The sequence below is a fragment of the Eulemur rufifrons genome, chromosome 4 (assembly GCF_041146395.1).
Source record: "Eulemur rufifrons isolate Redbay chromosome 4, OSU_ERuf_1, whole genome shotgun sequence".
NCBI classification, from domain to species: Eukaryota; Metazoa; Chordata; class Mammalia; order Primates; family Lemuridae; genus Eulemur; species Eulemur rufifrons.
This window is the reverse complement of record NC_090986.1, coordinates 63553222-63575761: the sequence shown is the minus strand read 5'-3', so window position 1 is coordinate 63575761 and position 22540 is coordinate 63553222. Positions and strand designations below refer to the sequence as shown.

At 38.6% G+C, this 22540-nt stretch overlaps 1 protein-coding gene across 2 annotated transcripts in view; it reads right to left on the bottom strand.

The window, feature by feature from the left end:
• LRCH1 (leucine rich repeats and calponin homology domain containing 1) overlaps positions 1–22540 on the bottom strand; it is a 169176-nt gene that overhangs the window by 65215 nt on the left and 81421 nt on the right. For both annotated transcript variants that reach the window (XM_069467684.1, XM_069467683.1), the window contains exon 3: positions 8040–8166. In XM_069467684.1, coding sequence (XP_069323785.1) covers positions 8040–8166 — 127 coding nt within the window. The remainder of the gene's footprint in view (positions 1–8039; positions 8167–22540) is intronic.

The following is a 22540-nucleotide window of genomic DNA, read 5'->3' as shown; positions in this document are numbered from 1 at the left end:
AAAAAACTTCACAAGCACATTTGCAGAAACAAGAAGGTCTCAGGAAGTAATTACAGAATTAGGAGGTCCAGAGATTTGTTCAGTCACTCTCAGCCTCTTGCTGAGTTGGTAAATTGCTCCGTCTTTCTGAATATATTTCCACATACGAGAAGTGAACGGTGAAATGCCATCTTTTCCCAATTACGGTGGCATCTGGTCAGTCACAGAAGCCAAGAACCAAATCCTTTCAATGAAAGCTTTATCTTTCTTTGCCTTAACTAAGTTACAAATAAATAAGAGTTATCATTCCGTTCTATGTAAAAAGAGCCCTCAAACCAACGGTACACACAGGTGAGCCCTAGAAATACATGAAATCAAGTCATCCTATGGGACTTACGACCACGTGGTGTTGTTGATGGGTGGAGAGGGTGCAGTGGGGAAGAATTCGTGGGAATTACTTTCCATCGATAGAGAAAATTTCCGTCATTGACATCTAAAATAAGTTTTTGTAAGTCTTGTGAGGGACAGCACGAGAAAGACTCTTTTGCAGATCATGGAAATCACAGATTTTCAATGTGAAACTGACAATTTTCAGAAGTTTCAAGGACATAATGTTTAAGAAAAATCTTTCTCTTAAAAAATAAGGGTGGGGGAGAAGGAAGCAGAAAGATAATTGATATATTTAGGCAGCATACTATTCACAGCATGAAATATGCTGATATGAAACTAACCCTTGGTCCATATTTTAGTGACTATATTCACCTTACTCTTTGCTGGTCATGCCTGTGTTCTCCATGAAATCAAGGTACGCTGTTTCTCTGAATATGCGGTAATCATTTCCAACATACATTTCTAACTTAATGGCTTTATCAAAGAAAATCAACTCCCCTCAGCTATATTTACTTATTACTAGTAGGGAAAATGGTTACCTAATTTACTTAAAAAAAACTTCACATAATGATAAACACAAGTTTTCCTTCTGACTTGCAGGACAGGACATCTGTAGACAATTAGAAACACAAAATCCAATTGTCCATTCATATTTTCAAGGGTATATAGTGAAGGTCAAATTATTCTAATAGCTCTCCATATTGTTGTCAGTTACTTCCTGTCCTGACAAAATAATTCGGGGGGGGGGCAATTATTGTCCAGACAGATCTAACACATAAGCAAGATAAAGACTTTTCACTATTGTATAATTACATAGTGTAGAAAACAGTGAAAAATTCTATTCTCTGAACGAGTCACTGAACCTTGCCAACTTTTAAAGAAGCTATGAATTTCATCACAAAAATAAAGCCCCGTGGGTAATTATGTCTTAATGAGCCGGGGGATGAGGAGGAAGAAAGAGGAGATAATAGTCTAGGTGTTTGGGGATAAGATATTTCAGTTCTGAAAATGTAAAAGCAATATGCCTAGAGTGGCCTTGTTCTCTAGAACACTTCTGTCCAAATTTAGCCTAAGATAAAGTATGGATTTTTGGAGTTACTTAAAGAAGATAATGATTCAGGAAAATAAATTTATAAAATAACACTAATGCCTCACACTTCTGCAATTAGTCAGAATTTATTGGGTTGTAAATTACAGATTCAGTTACTTATTAGAATAGTCAAATAAATCCCTCCTGAATTTTCTGTTAGCCCTAAGCCATATCTTAGAGAATAATTATTCCAAACTTCAGTGAAATCAAATTCCCATATACTTAGTGTTATAATATTACAAACATGCAGGTAGATTAAAAAGAATCATTATGAGCATCTGTCATAAATATTTACTGAGTTTATTCTTTTTGACTCAGAAATAGATCTAATTATAATATAACTACTCAAGCTTAAGTTTTTATGGACGAGGCAGTCCAACTTTGTCATTTAGATAAAAAACTAAATGGAGAATTTGGACTATGACTTAAAATATACTTATTTTCCACTGGTTTAACCAAAAGCCACAAGAAAAACTTTGGAAATTAAGATTCTCTTTTCATCAAACTAAAAGAAGTCTCTAGTGTTAGATGCATGTTGGAGATTAATACATTTTTGTTACTAAGTACTAGCTGCTAATTAACTTTCAGAATGCAAAAATGACAAAGATTTAAAATACCAGAATAAATTCAAGGATTATTAAACTAGGTAATGCTCACTTTTGGAAAAAAATTTTTTTTTTTTTTTTTTTTTTTTTTAAGGAGTGATAGCTCATGAAAACCGACATAAATACTGAGCGCAGATGATCTTGATTAGAGAAGAGATCCAGTGAGACTGGGCCACACTGTGGAGTCGCAGGTGGTATTCTCACAAGCAACCTTTCTCTCACACTCAGGTTTGCACAAGTTTAGTGTGGCGATACTATTGCTTCCGTCATATTTTTGTGATAAATCTAGCTATTTACATACTTGAAGAAAATGCAAACGTTCTGACAGGAAATGCAAGCTATTAACACTAGCCTCCCATCATGTAACCATGATGCCCTTTTGTGGAAATCCCTTTTGTATGACTCACGGTGTAACTTTGGGTAAATGTTATATACTCTCTGTGTCTCTATGGAAAGAAGAGTTGAGGATTAAATAATTCTAATTTTCTTCCAACATCAGGAAAATCCATTTACTACATCAGAAATAATGAAATGACTTTTGTTGAAACACAGATATATAACAAACTTAGTAAAAACATCCATTTTATTTTCTGAGCAATAAAAAAGATCTCAATGCCTGTGGTCAGACTTTCTTTTTTTAAAAAGAAAAATCAGTGTGTTCATTTAAACTTGAAACTTTTTCAAGCAACCTCTGGTATAATAAATTATTCCCTCTCACACCAGTGTCTCCTTTCCAGTGTAGGACTCTACTTCATACCCCTTCTACACCCATAAACACATGCCCTACCCTGCTGCTCTTCCTAAGAAAAGCAGAAATGGAAACAACAGAATGGATCTGAGGGAGCCCAGTTGTCCCAGAGAAACCAGACAGGTCAGGAGGCAACTCCAGGGACCATGACTGGACAAATGACTATGGCGGCCAGGCGAATTTATGTCCCCACTATACCTACCTCAGAGATTATATAAAAATAATGAAGAAGGGATTTTCCTCAGAAGCAGTTCGATACATCATGTGTCTATAATCAGTGCTTGAATTGAAACTCTCCACACAACCAAACGTTTCATGAAAAGAGAATAAAAAATAGTGTATCTCGTTAAGGCCAAGAAATGTACCTTCCAACCAGTTATTACTTGAGCCAGGCCTTGTGAGCTTTCTGATTGTAAAAGCAGGTTTCTAAATCAGTGATACTGTGCTCTCTTACATGAGAGTAAGAGCTAGAAGACATGATTTTCACACGCTGCATGAGTCGGGGCGGGGGGGGGGGGGGTGGCGCGGGACAGAATTGAGAAAAACCAAACAAGACAGCCCATCTCTGAACCTCACCATGTCACCATGTACAGGGGACCAAAGAGAAAATTCGTAGATCTTTGGCAAATGCTCCATAAAAGGCTCTCAATTTATTGTGTTCTAACTTAGTGTGTTTGTGCAGTTGCCTGTTAATTATAATATGTGGCATTACACAGCACCTCTTACCAAATAAACCTTATTTTCCGGCATGATTTCACAGTAAAAGAACCATGTTTTCAAAATGTTAACAAGGTTTTAATGAGTAAAATAAGGTTTGGTCAACACAAGAGAACTCTACAGACCCCCTGCCTGCCTGTTGGTCCCATGGAAACAAAACAAGGAGAGAGACATTGCCCGCTTGTACCCAACTCTTTTTTGTAACATTCTCCTGTTCACTTCCAGCTGTTCATGGTGGGCCACAACTTTCAAGGCAAAACCAGTCGAACCAGGGAAGGCCAAAGAAAGAAATCAGGGTCCCTGTCCATGAGAGGCTTACAGCCCAGGTGAGGAGACAGTGGCTGCATCGTGGTGTGGACTTTGATCAGAAAAACCTGGTTTGACTCCAGCTCCACCACTTTGTGGCCTCATGGCTTTGCGTAAGTAATTCCAAAACTGAAACTTGTCTGTAAAATGTAAACATGACACCTACCTTGCTGGGTTACTCTCAAGATTATAGGAAATAATACACGCCATGTACCTAGCAGAGTGCCTGGTATACAGTAGGTGCTAGGTAAATGTAAGTGCTTTACCCCTTCCCCCATAGAAAGCACAAGCAGACAGACTTACAAAGCAACAGACAATGCATGCAGCTACAGTTGTAAGGTGACAGGGGGGAAGAAGTCATTCAGAGTGGCCACGGAGGTTGGAAAGTTCTAGATCATTCGCATCAGAAATGAACCTGCAGGGCCAGTTCCATAGAGTGAAGATTCTGTAAGTTCTCCTACACCTGCAGCAATGTGGAAATACAACCTGGCCACTCTTGTTGACTCAAAAAAAGGATGTCTCAGTAGTACTTCTTAGTGGCTTCTTCAGGGGAGGAGGAACAACCACTTTTTGATACTCCCTGGACAGTCTCAAATGGCTGGACACGCCAATGACTGAATGGAAATGCTTTTTGTTTTAAGATTCTTAGACAATTGTGATATATTTTAAAAAGTAAGATATTGTTTTCCAATGCCAATTCCTTTTAAAAATGAGAAAGGACAACTGCTTTCTTGTAGATAGCTAAGGTGTTTTTGTTTTTTGTTTTTTAAGTGAATGTTGAATGTGAAATGTTCATTCACTCTTGGAAGAAAAGAGAGTTTTACAACTGAATTTAAAATACCCTGAATCTGGCCAGGCACAGCGGTTCACGCATGTAATCCTAACACTTTGGAGGCCGAGGCGGGAGGATTGCATGAGCTCAGGAGTTCAAGATCAGCCTGAGCAAGAGTGAGACCTGTCGCTACTGAAAATAGAAAAATTGGCCTGGCGCGGTGACGCATGCCTGTAGTCCCAGCCACTCAGCAGATTGAGGCAGGAGGATCACTTAAGCCCAGGAGTTTGAGGTTGCAGTGAGCTACTGATGATGCCACTGCACTCTACCCAGCACGACAGAGCGAGACTGTTTCAAAAGAAAAAAAAAAAAAAAAAAGGAAAAAAAAAGATACCCTGAGTCTGATGTAAAATATTTAAAAATATTTCTTCCAAAATAGTTAACAAACAGTGCTTAGAGCCTAGTAAGGTTTTATCAGCACTGACACACTCGGGCCTTCAGGTCTTCTGAATGCCTGCGGAGCTCCCAAATATTTCAACAAGTTTGCTACTATGAGATTACAAAACAGGAGCCTTCTACCCCAATTCTAGAATTACTTCAGGCTCTCCAGGGAATTTCTTTTTTCTCCAGTTGATAGCTAAAAATAATCTGGTATGGTCTCCTATAGTTAACACTACTATTTTAAGCAAAAAGATATGAAAGATAAGTAAGAATGGATGGAAAGTAATCTTTTTTTAGTCTGTGACCTTAAGCAAGGCCAGTCACTCCCTGTGGTGAAACAACAACAACTTAATACATTTTCACCAACTTCATAAATATAAATGCTTTTCACAAAGATCAAGCTTGCTCATACACATGGGGCAGCAGTGTCTGGTGGAATGGCCACTTGCCACATGGCGCCACCGAGCACCAGAAATGTGGCCACTCCAATCTGTCATGTGCTGTCAGAGTAAAATACATACTGAATTTTGAAGATTTAGTATGAAAAAAAGAATGTAAACTATCTCATTAATATTTTTTATATTGTATACATGTTGAAGTAATAATATTTTGGCTATTCGGGGTTAAAGAGGATGGACCATAGTGGCTCATGCCTATTATCCTAGCACTTTGGGAGGCCAAGGCTCCAAGGCTGGAGAATCGCTTGAGGCCAGGAGTTCAAGACCAATCTGGACAACACAGTGAGACCTTGTCTCTACAAAAAACTTAGCCAGGTATGGCGGCGCATGTCTGTAGTCCCGGCTATTAGGGAAGCTGAGGCAGGCAGATCCCTTGAACCCAGAAGTTCAAAGCTGCACTGAGCTATGATCATGCCACTGCATTCCAGCCTGGGTGAAAGAGTGAATCACTGTCTAAATATATGTGTGAGTGTGAATGTGTGTGTGTGCGCGTGTGCATGCATATATACATATATATAATTTTACTTGCTTTTTATTTTTATAAATGTGGCTACCAGTACATTTAAAATCATGTTTGTTGCTCACATTCTATTGCCACCGGACAGTGCTGGGTGAGGGTGTTTCAGCTTAGGTTACAACTTAGCTACACCAGGGTGACCTTCCATACATTGCTCACTGTCTCTCTGCCTTGAATTTCTTCATTTGTAAGATGTCAACAGCTTGGAATAGATGCCTTTTGTAATAACCCATGGCTTGAACATTCTAGGACTTGAGGGTTCAATGGCTATTGCTGGTGGAGAAAAGACACAAGGATCAGGTGCTGTAAGTGGCATGACAGTGCTGTAACTAGCATGCAGGGCTGTCCTCACTAGAGCTGGGCCCAGGACAGGGTGCCTAAGAAAAGCCTGGGCCCCCCTGAGAGCCACCCTGCAGCTCGTGTATCCCAGAGCTGGAGATAGCACTGTTTACACACGCCAGCCCTGCAGCTGACGAAGGGTATTTGAGGAAAGCCCTGCTCTGGTATGGGGCTGGCTCCCGGGCTCAGCACACGTGCCTCCTGCTAACAGATGAGCTGGTCCACAGCTCTAGAGCACAGCTGATGGATGGCATGTGGTGTCACTTAAGCCCAGGGTTCATGGGACAGAAACACAAATCAGCTGCCAAAAGGTTCCAGAAGACTGACCTTACCAGTGTGCCATCCATCGGCACAGGAACCCGAGGAGCAGGGGTAGGGGGCGTGGGGAACCCACTTGTCAACTTTGTTCACAATTGCTAAAACGTGGAAGCCACCAAGATGTCCTTCAGTATGTGAGTGGCTAAACAAATGCTGGTACATCCAGACAAAGGAATACTATTCAGCACTAAAGAAAAATGAGCTAACAAGCCATGAGAAGACATGAAAGGAACCTTAAATGCATATTATAATACTAAGTGAAAGAAGCTGTATGATTCCAACTATATGACATTCTGGAAAAGGCAAAACCATAGGGACAGTAAAAAGATCAGTGGTTGCTGTGGGTTGGGGGAGATGAATAGGCCGAGCCAGGGAGGGTTAGGGCAGTGAAACCTCTCTCTGTGATATCACAATGGTGGATTTACCCAAGCCTGCAGAATGTACACCACCAAGAGTGAACCCTACTGTAAACTGTGGACTTTGGGTGACAATGATGTGTCACGTGCCAGCACTGCAGTGCCAGGTGGCCCCAAAGCACCAACCACGCAAGACAAAACTTATTGGTCATCGATGTTCTAGACTGGAATCTACTGGAAGACAGGAACTGTGTCTTTTCCATCATTTTAATCCCATTGAGCCCTGAGCTTGACACAAGGTCAGTACAGCATAAATATTAACACTTACTTGCAGAATAAATTATGACTACTGCGTTTTAGCCTCTTCATTCATCCTTGTTAGCTCATGGGAAACCTAGAAGGGATTCAGTCTTTCCCAGTTTAGAAACAAGGTAAGTAATTAACCTAGTAGTGAAAGACTGAAATAGAACAGTCATGTCAGCCTCAGGCGCACATTTATAACTGATCTCTGTCCGTCTATAACTTGTTCTTCTTTTCTATCCCTGGGGATATGGTCACATTTTAAAGTTACATCGATTCAGGACAATGGTTTCTAAAATCTTTACAGAATCAGAGCACTCAGTTTCTTCTGTCTTCTGATTTAATTATATGCCTTCATGAAGTGTGGCCTACTAACTTATTTGTAGATTACTTTGCCAGTTTAGCCATAATTTTCATAAATTTATATGCAATCTGAAAAAACTAACTACAGTGTGATAACCTGTACACTTCAGGAACTAACCTCAGGAGCTGTAAACTGCAGGAAGCCTGCAAATTTCAGGAACTGTGTCTGTCACAGCAAAGGCAAGGCTGTTCCTCTCCCACTTAATGTCTTTATCATACACTGCCCTCTAACCAATCAGGCTCCTCCTTGTCCAACCGTAGCAAAAAGTCTTTCTGAATACCTTCACAGGCTATGATCAGTCAACCAACAAAAAAGAGCATCTTAAAAATCGTAACATACCAACTCCATTAACTGTTTGAGCTGACCTATCTCTTCTGGTAATGATCCAAGTTTGTTGTTACTTGCGATTAAGACTTTGAGAGGCAGACCACACAGGCAGGCGGGCAGGGCGGACAGCTGATTTCGACTGCAAAGACAATACAACAAGAACACACGTAAACAGAAAGGCCATTTTGTACTGTCTGTGAACATGTTTTTAACAAGAAAGGAAAAATGGAGTGATCTGAGCAGACATTTTGCAAATATGAAAAACCCGATACATTTTCTGTATGTGTAATAACGCAAATTACAAGTGTGTAAGAAATCAAAAATATATTTTAATTTAAAAAAAGGCATGGGCAGTCCTGAGGGCACAACTTTCCCTCATAGAAGAAATGCCATCAACCTTCCTGCAGAGGCTGAGCCCTCGGCCCGCCAGGAGGCAGCGGGACAACACATCCTGCACCAGCAACAGCAACGGGAAGCTGGTGCCAACTGTCCCTTCCTGACAATGCCTGCAGAACATCAGCTAGGACCAAAGCAACCAGAACCACGAAGGTGTCCTTTCGTTCATGTTAGCAGTGGTGGGGAAGATGATTTTGCTGCAATTCAAAAATGACCGGGCCGATTTCCAACGTTTTGACTCAGCTTCCTTTTGTTAAAAAAAGAGTTGCTACAGTTAAAGTCTGCTTTGGTATCTGCGAGAGAGCCAATTAAAAGGAAAAAAGGTAAAGCTGGTCTTTTGGCAAAGCAAAACTGTAGCCCAGAAGAGGTTTAGTTCTACAGAGCGGCCAAAAAAGTCTGAGTTTCACCTCTGCTCTGCGTGAAGAGCAGATGTCTTTCAACTGTCTATCATCAATGCCTAGTTTTCTGAAAGATAGAAAAATATTAGATAAATGAAATCTATGAATCATGCATATTTAGATGTCAGTCATCTATTTCAACCTCCTTCCCCACAAAAAGCCCCTTTTTTTCTGCTACCAAGTAAAGAGACAGATGGTTTTCGGTGTCCCTGACTTACATTCTCTGCCATCCTGGTGATGAAGCCAATGACCACACAGTGAAACATTTAAAAATCTGTGTGTCATTTATTTCAACTATTTGAAATTTCTGTGTGTTTGTGAACACATGCATTAATTTTCAGAAGTTGTGTTCCTGTGTGAGTGTATTTATAGGCACATGTATTAACTATATCTGTGTATGCAAGGGAGAGAGACAGACAGATTGGAAACACTGCAAAATATTATCAGTGGTTGTTTTGGGATATAAGTACAATGAGTGATTTTTTTTTTAATATTTAAAAATTTTTTTTAATATTTTCCAAAAATTCCTAAAAGTGCTTTTATAATCAGGAAAGAAATGTCATTATAAAATGGTAAACTTGATCTGGTTGCTTGTTACATGGTGTTCCATCTGTGAAAATTTATTGAGACATATACTTATGATCTGTGTACTTTTCTGTATATATGTTATATTTCAGTTAAAAGTTTTACTTTCCCTCCACCCCCAGATGAGGAGGCAGGAATCTGGTTAACCAAAGGGCATCTCTAACTGATGGGCTCAGAAAAGGCAGGTGCTGTGCTGTGCAAAGAACCTTTCTCATCCGGGCACTCCCCCTGGCGACCCCTTGCTACCTCTCCTGCTCCAGGCCCCAAGGCCCAGGTAACTGGGCAAGAAGAGATACAGTCATAGCTGCTCACCATTGCCCAGATCCACAAAGAAAGCTATTTCCAGAAAGAGGCAGCAAAAGAAGAGCTTTCTCTAAGAAGGTCTAGCAGAGGGAGGAGACTGAGAGCCCTCCTGGGGGGTCCCTGGCACAGGAAGGACCAGCTGTCTCTTCACTTCCCCTGGTTAGGAGGACAGAGAGAATAAGGGCAATGGGCCCGCACTGGCACTCTCCCCGGGTCTCTGGGGGCAGGGGCAGCTGGGGCTGCCAGCCTGTCTTTCTGTCCTCTCACATCCCTGCCACTGCCCTCTCGCCTGCAGGGGCCCAGTGGGGCTCTTTTGGAGGGATGAAGGGTCTTCCTGGTGCCCTGCTGGGAGGGCTTTCAAGCTCCAAAAAAGGCTCCTTAGAAGACACTACCTCCGGAACAGAGAACTCAGTTTATTAAAAGGTAGCAAGTAAATAAATTTGAAATGTAATTCGTGGTTATAAAATACTTACTAATATGCAATTTCATAAAGTGAGGATTGGCAAATAAAAATGTTAATAGGACAATTTTATTATTTTGAAGCCATACTGAAACTTCCTTTTGAAGAGAGGATAATGAGAAGCAATATTAGTATATTCAAGAAATGTCTACACTCCTATTTTCAGCAGAATTAACCACCACAGGTTGAGATCTTTCCTATATTTCTTTGCTTGGAAACTCAAGAGTTAAAACTGTGCCCAGTCTCACTACTTTGATGCAGGCATCTAACCAGATTTGCAGATATAGAATTGGGAGAGTCATTAATCATACTATTTTAAGCAATGCCAAGAAGGCTCTGCTCATTCAGATGCATGAGTATTTGAGATTACACGGGCTTACTCTCACTGGAAGTCTTCCAGGGTGGGTACTAGTTTAAAATAAAATAAAATTTAAGCTTATGAAAGCATTCCTGTCTCTTTGATGGGAATGAATGCTTTTTACACTAAAAGCTGCCAATTGAATAGCCTATCTCCTATTTGTGCCGCATACATTCCTTGTTTACACCGTAGTTATCATCTGTAGACTTACAGTGATGCCACAATGCCAAGAATTTAGTCATAATGCAGCATGCCACAGACCTGGGGCACGTTTTGTTTCTTCTACTTCGTCCATCTGCTCCCTCAGCCTCTACTTCATATATTTTATCACAGGATGTTCCTGTATTACTTGTAATTTCCCCAATAGAAAAAGGAAATACACATGCATACAAAAACCCATTAGCTCTCCAGCAAATATTTAGACAGGAGAGGAGAAGCTGTATTCCCTTTAATCCTCGACCCACTAAAGACCACAGCAGCAGCCTTAGCTTTTAGAAACCACTCATCTGGCAGCAATTTTTCTCAAGCAAATAAGCACCTCAGGCCACAATCCACTATCATATTCCTGCTGGGCTCCTGCAGCCTCGCTGGTGCTATAAACAAGGGCCTTTGCAGAAAGGATGTTTAAAAATATGGCCATAGAGTATCTGATAAGGTAATGGCCAACATTTATTTTCAAACCTAGTCTGTGAGCCACATCTAAAAGTAAAATTTAATTTGTTTTTCTTTTTCTTTTCTTTTTTTGGCTCACTCATTACAAAAAAAGTAAATCTGTGGGAGAAAAGGGCTACTCATTTAGAAGTAGAAATTACACATGCAGTCAAGGTGGCCTGAGCCTTCTTGCTGTCTCCAGAGCTGAGCCTGCCCCCACCCCCATCTCTTGCCACTGTCCCTGCCCAGAGGAGCGGGGAGGCAGTGGGCTTTTACCACGCCTATTGCGAATGCTTCCTCTTCGTCTTTCTCAGGTGAAAGACTCCCTGCTAGATTTGTCTGTTTCCTCATTTCAAGAGGAAATAAGGCAGCTCAACAAAATGGAAACATTTTTGGTAGCCTAAATTTGCAGGATAAATATCTCTTGGCTTCAAGTACCAGTAGCCCTCACTTAATTCCTAAATTAAGGATCTCACGAACCACTTGGTTTTACTCTGCGAGAGTCTTATTTTAATGTATTTTGACTATGGCACTTATTAATGTCCACATTTTGAGAATCAATGTTAGTATCTGATATTCTTTCTTACTGGTTTACCAAAAGGTTATTTTCTTGAAAATATGTGATTATAAAGACATGCTATATTTTCATATGTGATTTTATTATTAGGAAATAATACATTTTTTAATTCTGCTGGAATATACCTCTATATTTTTAGTGTATGGGTTCACTTAATAATGGAACATAGAAAATTATTTTCACTTAGAAAATAATCTATAGAAAAATTCTTATAACATTTCCCTACTCAACTGGCTGTTTGGTGTGGTCACCAGTTGTGAAATTAGAAGACCTAGGTTCAAATCCCATCTTTGCCAAAGATTATCTCTATGACTGTAGGTAAGTCACTGAACCTCTCTGGTTTTGTCAGCTATAAAACTGAGATAATAAGACCTACCTACCATGAGATTATAGAAGCAAGAGTGCTTCGTCCAATACTCCATCCCTATATAAAGATTAAACCATAACCAACTGCTAATGTGGCAAAGCAGTGGGGAGCTGACCAAAAAGAGTATATGTGTGCTCAGCCTGATTTTACAGTCATGTGTTGCTTAAGACATGGATACATTCTGAGAAATGTGTCATTAGCCTCTTCTATCATTGTGGGAACATCAGAGTGTACTTAGACAAGCCTGATGACATGACCTGCTACCTGCCTAGGCTATATGGTATAGCCTATTGCTCCTAGGCTACAAACTTGCACAGCACATTACTGTACTGAATACTGCAGGCAACTGTAACACAGTGGTACTGATTTGTGTACCTAAACATATCTAAACACAGAAAAGGTAATCTGTTGCCCTACAATATTACCACTGCTACAACATCACTAGGCGACAGGGATTTTTCAGCTCTATTATAGTCTCATGGGCCCACCATCATATGCAGTCCATCATTGACTCAAACATCATTATGCAGCATATGACTGTATTTATCAATTTACCGTATTTCTTAATTGCTAAAATTTCAGCCATTTTTAAAATATGGTTTGGTGTTTCTTTCACTCATTGAAAACATATCCCAACTAAAAATAAAGATGATTGCTCAGAGACATGCTGGGGAGAACCAGGCTGGGCTACAAAATTTCAGGCCAAAGCAAACCAATTACCCATTTCCAGTCTGGATAACCAAGACTAGAACATACAATCCTACGAGCAATCTTTTCTTTCCCATCTTCTCTAATTCCAGGACCCCACCATTTCTCTGGGAAAACAGGAATACCCACCATCTCTAGTTACTACTTGGTTTTCAAACAGTAACAGAAATAATGATGTGAAACCATTAACTATCAAAATATTATTTAAAAACATGCCACAGGCCTGAATTTAAAGGGCCACGTAGAAAGCAGGGAAGGTTTCATGGTGGGGACACCCCAGGCTCACCCGAGACTGGGTTTCCGTGTAAGTCTCAGTGAGGGAAAGGACCAAGCAAGTATCTGGTGGTTATTGTTACTGCTTGAATATTTTTGTCATGCTTGGCACTTGACCTACAGTAAACAACAGTTTTTTTTTTTTTTTTTTTTTACTTTATTCAAGTAAGTTTCCTTTTCATGGGATGCCTCACCCAATTTTGTTTTTATGATGTTTTATGCCTACACTGTTTGCCTCTCATTAGAGGCAGAGCAATTTTTTTTTTTCTGTTTTGCATATGACACCTGACTGTTAATTGTCTTCATACACACAGGGCAGTGAACAATATCCATAGAGAACCATTTCCTGTTTCCTGCTTGTTCCATTCTGAAAAATCCACTGTGGCAAAGTATCTCGCCCTCGTTTCCCCTAATGACTGAGCCCTTCCCCCTCATCGCCAGCCCTCCCCCGGCATTCCCACCATCATTACTTGTCTGAGACAATTACCAACAGCAGCAAGAAAAGCCCAACTTTGAGTTAGTTGCCTGGTGGTTATTTTGGTCGACTTTAATTTTATGCTCTAAAGCAAAAATCAAATAGAGACTATCTTTCTGCTCAACTGAACAACTAAAAAATAATATTTTATGTGAGTTTTTAAAGACAGAAATTTAATTAAGACTAGGTGTATGCATTAAATCTAGCAGCCTACGTTTACATCTAACTGTGAGAGCGATTATGCTAACTACAACTTGAGTAGCACAGTCATTTGAAAATGTAACATATTTCAAAACCAGAAACACCCAAATCATCATTTCACTTGAATCTTGAACCAGTTCTTGTTAGCTATACCAATCAGTTTCATACTCCCCCCACACAAAAGCCATGTTTTGAGAAGGTGACGAATTAACTTTAGAAAAGAAACTGTAAGAAAAAGAAGAAAAAATGAGTGTCTAAGCAACTCAGCATTCAGGCAGATTTCTGCAACAGCTATTTCACTGTGCATTTTCACTGTGCATACCTGCACCATATTTGGGCTACTGCAACTGAACTGGTTTCCCACAATAACAGCCTATCAGTCTCCTCTTGAGTATAAATAAACCATTCTTAAAATATTCCACTTTTTTTACACCCCTAACGGTCAGCAACCACTGCTACCAATGTCTATAGTTAGATTTCAAAGGGCAGTTAGTTGATAACTAGCTTCATCTCGATTGTTTTCTCTCCTTTCTGCTATGAAATTTCTTTAATTCCAAAAGCACCACAGCCTATATTGTGCTTTAAAAACTATTACTTTAAATTTCCTTTATTTTAAAATAGATCTAAATGCTCAAAATCAAAGGAGCTTTGGATGTTCAAAAAGAACTCAACATCCAATACCAGCAAAAATATTAATTTGTCAAACATCTTCGGAGGCCACAATATAAATGTGGGGTTTTAAGTATTAAGATTGTAGTGGCCTAAAGCCCATGTCTTAAAAAAATACCACTATGCAGAACATTGCTGCTGGCACATAGGAAACCATCTCTAAATGACTAGGAAAGATGTACTGGCATCAGAGATAATTCTCCCACTTTTTGGAGCTATCTTCCAGTTTCTTGTTATCCAGAAAGTACTCCTACCTTCCTTTTCCATGTCACTCCAAGAAAGCCAAGAAAATACGTATTTTTTTACTTTAACATTTTAAAGAAGGGGATACTGAGACTGACTTAAGTGAGCACAGGCTCCTCAGGTCAGTTTTTACCCAGGGACATTGAGTTAATAAAAATATTCAGACTAAAAATTAAGATACTTGAATATTATCGTTTACCATTTGAAGATGTATGTGCCTCTCCATCTATTTCTAGGAATTTTTGAATGTGTAACGCAGATGAACACGCATGAATATTAGTCTGTGTACATCCTCTTTTTCTGACTCATCCTTCCAAGGAAATGAGTCTTCAGAGAGGTTCTATTGAGCAACTTGACAACCACTAAAAACTGGATTCTTCTTAACGACTCTAATATTTTTGCACACTAACAGAATCTCTCTCTACCAACAATACTAAAAAACCCACTTACTTTACTCAAATACTAGATCTTTCACCGCTGTTTCTTAACCCATATTGCAATTTGTATGATGACAAGCATGTCACAAAACTTGATTCAATGATTAACATTTCTTGGGTAGTTATTATATAGAAAGCACTGTGTGGGCATTCAGACAAATATTCTATCATTTATATTCACAATGATCCTGTAATGTAAGTATTAATACCCTCCACTTTTCAGACACAAAAACTGACATTCAGAGAATTTAAATAACTTGCTCCAAGCTACGTGGCTAGTGAGTGGCTCTGTGCTCAGGTTGGAAATCACGGGGGTCAGGCTTCAGATCAAAGTCTGTGGTCTTCTCGCTACACAACATAGCCTCTTCCCATTTACTCTGGAATAACAAGTGAAGCTTAGCCAGGAAAACTGTAGAAGGAGGGCACAGAATTCTAAACAGCAGGAGCATAAACAAGAACAGGGATCCAAGCTATGCTAACTTGGAAAAGAAAAAAAAATTGGCTTAAGTTTAGCACATGCTGGATCGTGAGGAGTCACTAGGATATCTAAGAGTAACTGAATGTCAGGCAATTGGGGAAATGAGGATTGAGGCTCAACAGAGTCGAAGGGCTGGAGAATATATTTGAGACACAAGAGTCATAGGTCTGAGAGAGAACATTTAAGGACCAAAGCTTTGGAGGAGTCCAGCATTAAGCCACAGAAAGAGAAAGAACATCCAGACATGGGAATAAAGAAGAAACAGAAAAAAGGCAGAAAAGTGAGCAGGAAAGCTCATGACCAAAGCCAAGGGAGGAAGGTGATATGGTACCAAATACCGAAAAGAAGCCGATTATTTTCTACACCTGCTGGGTGCCTGCTCCATTCAAGGGCCTGTTCTAAGCTCTGAGAAAATACAAAATGTTTATGAATGCTAAAACTTCATCTCTAACAAGATTAAGCAAAATCTCTCCGAGCTGATATCGCCCGCATCCCACCTGAACACTGATCACATATTTTAAAAGTGCTGTAGCAGCAGATGTTTCCTTCTGGGACTCTAAAGATTTAAGTTAGAAAATTTAGTGACTCCTAAGGAATAGAGTGAGACTTCCTTGTGGATCTTACCATGTAAGCTGACATGAAAGGATTCCAGGCTAGTCCTGAGAGCTCTCTATGCTGTCAAACGTTCAAAGGTTGCCTCTGCTGAAGATCCCAGATGGTCCTCTCCTCCTGGTACCGAGGGCACAATGGTCTCTTTCTCGTACTGATCCACCAGTGGAGCCAACCCCTCGACACAGTTTACTTAAACTCCCTGAAGATTACCCATTCAAAGTATTGACCAAACAAAAAAATGCACTAACCTCAAAACACACTAGGTACTGCCTCAGCCCCACACCCCACACCACTACACACAAGCAAGCTCTCACAGTCCTTAGGGTACAGGATCCGAAAGGAAGAATTTCACAATCCTCCCTGAACATCACTGCTTTTTTTCCTACCTATAGTTCTGTTCAAATAGTTCATGAAGCTACACAATTCTTGTATGTGGTGATATAAATTTGAATTATTTGGTGTATCAGGAAAAGTTGTGAACGATTTTGCAATGGGCAAAAAGATTACTGGGTGTCTTGTCTAGTGCACCCTTCCAAGTTATCTTGGTCTACAGACAGAAAATGTGTTAGAGTAGAAGAGATGGGAACCCCTGAATTAAAAAGTTATATGTAGTGGATTTACCAAAACACAACATACAATACTTAGAGAACATATAATGAATTTAAGTACACGTGTAACAGTCACAAAATTATGCATAGGCTATAAAGCAAATCTTGGCAAATTTAAAGGATCTATATTAAACAGAAAATGTTCTTTGATATAATACAATTAAATTAAAAATAAACTTTAAAAGATAACTTAAAAACTATTCTGTAGAAATTTAACACCCACAAGCAAGAGAAGTAATACTGGAAACTGGAAAAGATTAGGAGTGATTAAAAAAACACTGCAAATCAAAGCTTTTAGGAGTCAGCTAAAGCACTATGTACAGGGAAATCCATGGCCTTAAATGCTCCCATAAGAAAAGAAAAATAACTAGAAATCAATAAGCTCAATATCTAATCTCCAGACATTAGAAAAATAAACTATGTATAAGAAAGTAAAAAGAAGAAAATATGATAGAGAAGACCAGAAATTAATGAAAGAGAAAAGAAAGAACCAATAGAATTGGTCAATGAAATAAAAAGCTGATTAAAAAAATAATTAAACCAACCTCTGAAAAATGAATAAATAAAAAGAAAGAATGCACAAATTTACAGTATTAGAAATAAAAAGTGGAACAAACTATAGATATAGTAAAAACTTTAAAACTACAAAATCTTTCCTTCATTTAAATACTTCGGTTGTCCCCCTGGAAAATTCCCTAACAACTATTTTCACAATTATGAAACTGTCCTAAGGGGCAAGGAATGCAATGGAGATAGTGTTCAACACAAGCTGAAAGTGCTTGGCAATCTATAAAATGTCAAAGAAATATATATTTATGAAATAATGTGGCCTAGGGAAAACTCACTTTCCTATTTCCAACCTAAGGGAGGGTTGTTGAAGGCTCGGATACAATGGTGTGATGGCTAAATCCCGCTTAGCTGTTAAGAAGTGGTGGTGGTGACGATAAAGATGATTCCAAAAATCCACACCTTCTTTCACAAGTGTATGTTCTTCTTCTTCTTTTTTTTTTTAAATATCTCTTTTCTCATCTACAGCACTTGTTACAAGACTTAGTAAACTGCAATGTTTTTAGAGGACATAAAATAAGTTGATTATTGATGAAATGGCAATGTTTCCAAGGGCTTTTATCTGTCTAGTTAGAAAAATAAATGTAATTTGGAACTTGTTCATTTTAGGACTGTAGAATAAAATTACTAGAAATGAAAAATCCATACAAGGAATTAGGAGTAGGTATTTACCTCATTTTCAGGGCACTAATCCCCAGCACAAAGATCTTAACAAAGATCTATTAAGATCAGAAGCACAACTGAAAACAAAACCAACAAATTCTGACAGTGCTCTAGCTATCAAAGCCATAATATTCCTTTTGTGTCTCTCTGTTCTTTTTTTCAGTACAAACAGTGATCTCAAACAATATCTGTGATCAGGTGATATGTACCACTGGAAAAATCCTCTTTGGAAGTCTTGCCAAGTATGGGCTATCTTAAAAGGAATGGAATCTGATAAGACATATCCAATTATTAACTTACTGGCACTTAATAAAACACATCAGCTACCAATGCCAATGGACATAACTTTACAGGCACAATAATTTGAAAAAAATTTTTGGACCACTGGCTGTAGGTTCCACCCTGAAAACAAATGACCAGTAAGCACTGAAACCATACATGGCTGGGCGTGCAGGTGGACTGGCTGAGCCCACGGCCTCTTCCAACCCTGCCATTCTATGAAAAATAGTTTAAATTTTAAGTCAGTTCACTTTCAAATTCCAACTCAGTTCACTGTGTTTTAGTGTCTTTCTGCTGATCTGTCATTTCACAAAACACAACCTAGCTACCAAGAGCAGCTCCTATATATATATAATATATACATTCTATATATAATATATAAATACACACACACACAAAAGTATTCTCATTTTCCCTTTGAATAAGATCATCATGAAAGGATATGGGATACCAGTTTTTATTGAACTGAACAAAACTCCTCTCCACTTTTAAGTTTAGGAAAACATCATCAATATTCTCTTTTCCAGGGAGAAGAAACACTACCTTGCAACGGAGACCATTTTCAGAAATGTCAGTGCAAGGAGAGGAGACGTTTCTTTGGGGCAATCAAAATTAATTTTCAGCTCACAACCAAAAATATAAAATCTGTGCTTTCTAAGGCACCCCTAGCATGCAAGACGCTTCCCCCAGTTCTTCATATAGAGTGCAATACTCCGAGTATTAAAGATTATTTTTCAGTATGACTCCCAAAGGAATGTGGGGATACGGGTTATACGGCCATCAGGAAGTTGGCTCTTTCTGCACATTGTTTAGCAGCCAAAAAGAATGCCAGGCTGCAGAGAAAGCAGCCAAAACAGATTCCTTTTATGGTGTGATAACATTTTGTTCAAGAGACAGCCCTCTTCTTTACTGGCAATGCCTCAGAACCCACTCCTCGTAGAGAGATAGAGGTTTCTAATGAATAAACCAGGCCTGGCTGGGAGTATTTCACCCTAGGAAAGCAAAACCACTCACCAACAGTTCTGGAAGAAATATGATCAAATGCTACAAAGAACTTTCATTTTTTGGCAGCCTCTAGCCCTGAACCTCTCTAACATGAGACTTTCAAGCAAGGTTCCTATTCTTAGATTCACAACATCCCTACTGTTGCCAAGAGTTTTGCGACTCCAGGTTATTTTATTTTCCTAAAGTACATTTTCTTCATGAGCCTCATCAACAACAACCTCTCCAACAACTTAAAATAGATTTTAAGCTCTGTGAGGCTTTCCTGTGTAACTCAGGTTCAAAGTGTTTGTTCCTATATAGAAACAAGTCTCGCTTAATCACTTTTATTGTTCTTGGCCACATTTCTTGGATTAAGACACTTTATAACAGGAAGAGACACAGTGGCACATATACTAAACTAACATAACCTTTTGTTGTGAACACCAAGAAGCGAAGATTAAAAGCCCAGATCCTTCAAACACAGGCTACATAAACAGCAATAAATTAATATTTTCCATAAATATAACGCTTCTGTTATGCGAGAAAATGTGGGAAACATTTCAGTGTTTTTAACTGGATTTCACAGTGAAGATTTTTTTCACTTGCTAAGTAAGCCTATTTCTAGTCTAAGACATGAATGAGGTTGTTGCCACCAAGCGGCTTTCTGACATTTAAAGATAACATGTCAGGCAAGAAGTTGGGTAGGCAGTGACATACCACCACCACCATCATCATCATCATCACCATCAAATTTTCACGGCTACTTACTCTGCTGAAATACAAAATATATTCCAAAGTGTGTGATCAATTCTGAATGTTTCCCATAAATTCAAAGTAGCTTTCCTACTTTGGAATGTACAAAATTAGTAACTTTTATACGTGATTTAGTAGGAGAGGAAAAAAATTTAAATATAGTGAGAAGAAGTTTAAATTTAAGTATAGAAACATGAAATCTGTAAAAATTTGAAAAGCAGCTTCACTGTACTATTTTATCTAAAAAGTCTTTCTTCCTAGTTAATAGAAATCCTAAGAACTACAGAAAAAAGTGTTTGGGAGCACTTAGTTATAAAATTAGATAAACTTACCTATTTGTTAAAGCTCTTTCAGAGCACACTATATTTGATATAGTCTATCTTAAGTGTGGGCTCAAAAGTAATTTATAGTTTCTTTAATTTTCTGAAATCCATATTGACTACTCCATACATTTAAATTAATGATAATGTCATGCATTGATTATATACTTCTATTTTGAATATAAGCTTCTTTCTTTGGCATAATATCCCATTTATAACTATAACAGAAAAAAAAAAAAAACAACCTAGATTGAAGCAACTCATTAGCTCTTCCACAAGGCAGTGTGTTTGTAGCACCCTGAATCGCTGTTTCTTCTTCAAGTAGGGGGATTTTTAAGTCTCTTCCCAAAAGCCAAAGGTCAATGAAGTCCACCATGCCTCCTCACCATACCCGGCGAGAAATATATCCTATTTTGTTGGCTTAATAATATTCATGAAGAGCAGAAAAGACTTGAAAAGACCACAATAGCCAAGCCAGTTTGTGGAAGACATAATGTCATGATCACACACAAACACAATATTCCGAGTTCTGCCTGGTCACCAGCTTGGAGTGAGGTGATAGTTTGAGGACAAGAAGAACTCACACAGACAACACTATGGTGTGGGTGACACTACTCAACGTCTTAACAATTTTATTAGATGCCACTGGTATTTTTTCTAGATCATATTACATATTCACAAGTGAACAGATGTGATAGTCACTATTTCACAGATACAAATAAATTTTTTTGGCAAGAACAATATTGCACTCTACCTCAAATCACTCTCGAACTGAAAAATAACTCAATTTCAAGCGACCAATTCCTAAAAGACATGTTTCAACTATATCCAGTGATCAAATCGGAATTAAAGGCCTTGTAATAGAATAACACAAGATGACCATCTTCTGGATCACTTTAAAGCTTGCCCTCATTATTATTTTATGTTTATACATTTATATCCATGCAATAAATTTTATGGGTGGTATCAAAAATAATTATATATGTATATATAGTAATCTGGCTTTCAAAAAAGTTTAGAGGATATCCATATATTTTTCATACACCGTTATACAATACCTCTGAGAGGTATGAAACATGCTTTTTCTTAATTTTCTCCATTTAGTTATCAAATTCTTTCAAGGAGCACACAATACTAGAGAATAGGTCTCAAATGTGGTAATATTATTATTTTTTAAATTGATAAATATTCTCTTATTTCCATACTCTTTGTGACATTTTTGGCACAGGTATTCAATCTCATGGGGACATTAAAACCCACACTAGGAGGGTTTCCAGTGTGTTCAGGCCCTAAACTTTAGGAGATGCGGCTATGGGCATTCACGGGCCAAGCCTGGGGTCCCTCAAGGGGAACTACTCAGCCACGTCACCTGCCAGGGTGGATGTGCTTCCTCTGAGTGATGAGCAATGACTTCCACCAGGAAAACATGGTAATATTTTAAGTAAAAGATGTGAGCAAAGAAAAACAGAACAAAACCAAAAATGACCAATACAAACAGGAGAAAAGAGAGAGGCAAGCATGAAATTAAATAATTGCAGGCAGAAAAATGTAAAGCACTGAGTGTTTAATGGTCTCTTTATTTCCTTCTCCTGTCCATTACCTTAGGAATTCTTCACAAAACTCTGTTTATAATGTGCCACACAGTCCTCTTCAGCCATCATCAATTTCAGTGATTTCTCTGTTCTTGCCTTAAATAATCTTGAGATCCATACTCCAATATATTCTTCCTACCCACCTGAAGACAGCACTAATCTTCTATACTCAGGTAGGTGCAAAAAGAGCATCATCGTACCAAAATCATTTTTACTAATGTTCTAAATATATAATATGAATTTTAAGATTATATTATCTAGTTATTAGAATTTTAAAGTCTATATCATTCATGAAGAAAAATGTCATCTATACCCCAAAATTTCTCAGTGCATACGGACTTAACATAACCAGCCAAAGTTAAATCTATTGCCTTATTGCATACAGGACTATTGGGGTGAAAATGCCACAGCAGGACAGGAATGGGTAAATAAACTGCATATACTTTCCCCTTTGAGGGTTGGGATTAGAAGACAGATGTCTTAGAAAGACACTGAACCAAAATCTATAGACACCACTACGTTCCCTTCATCAAGCAATTCCAAGGTAATTAGCATT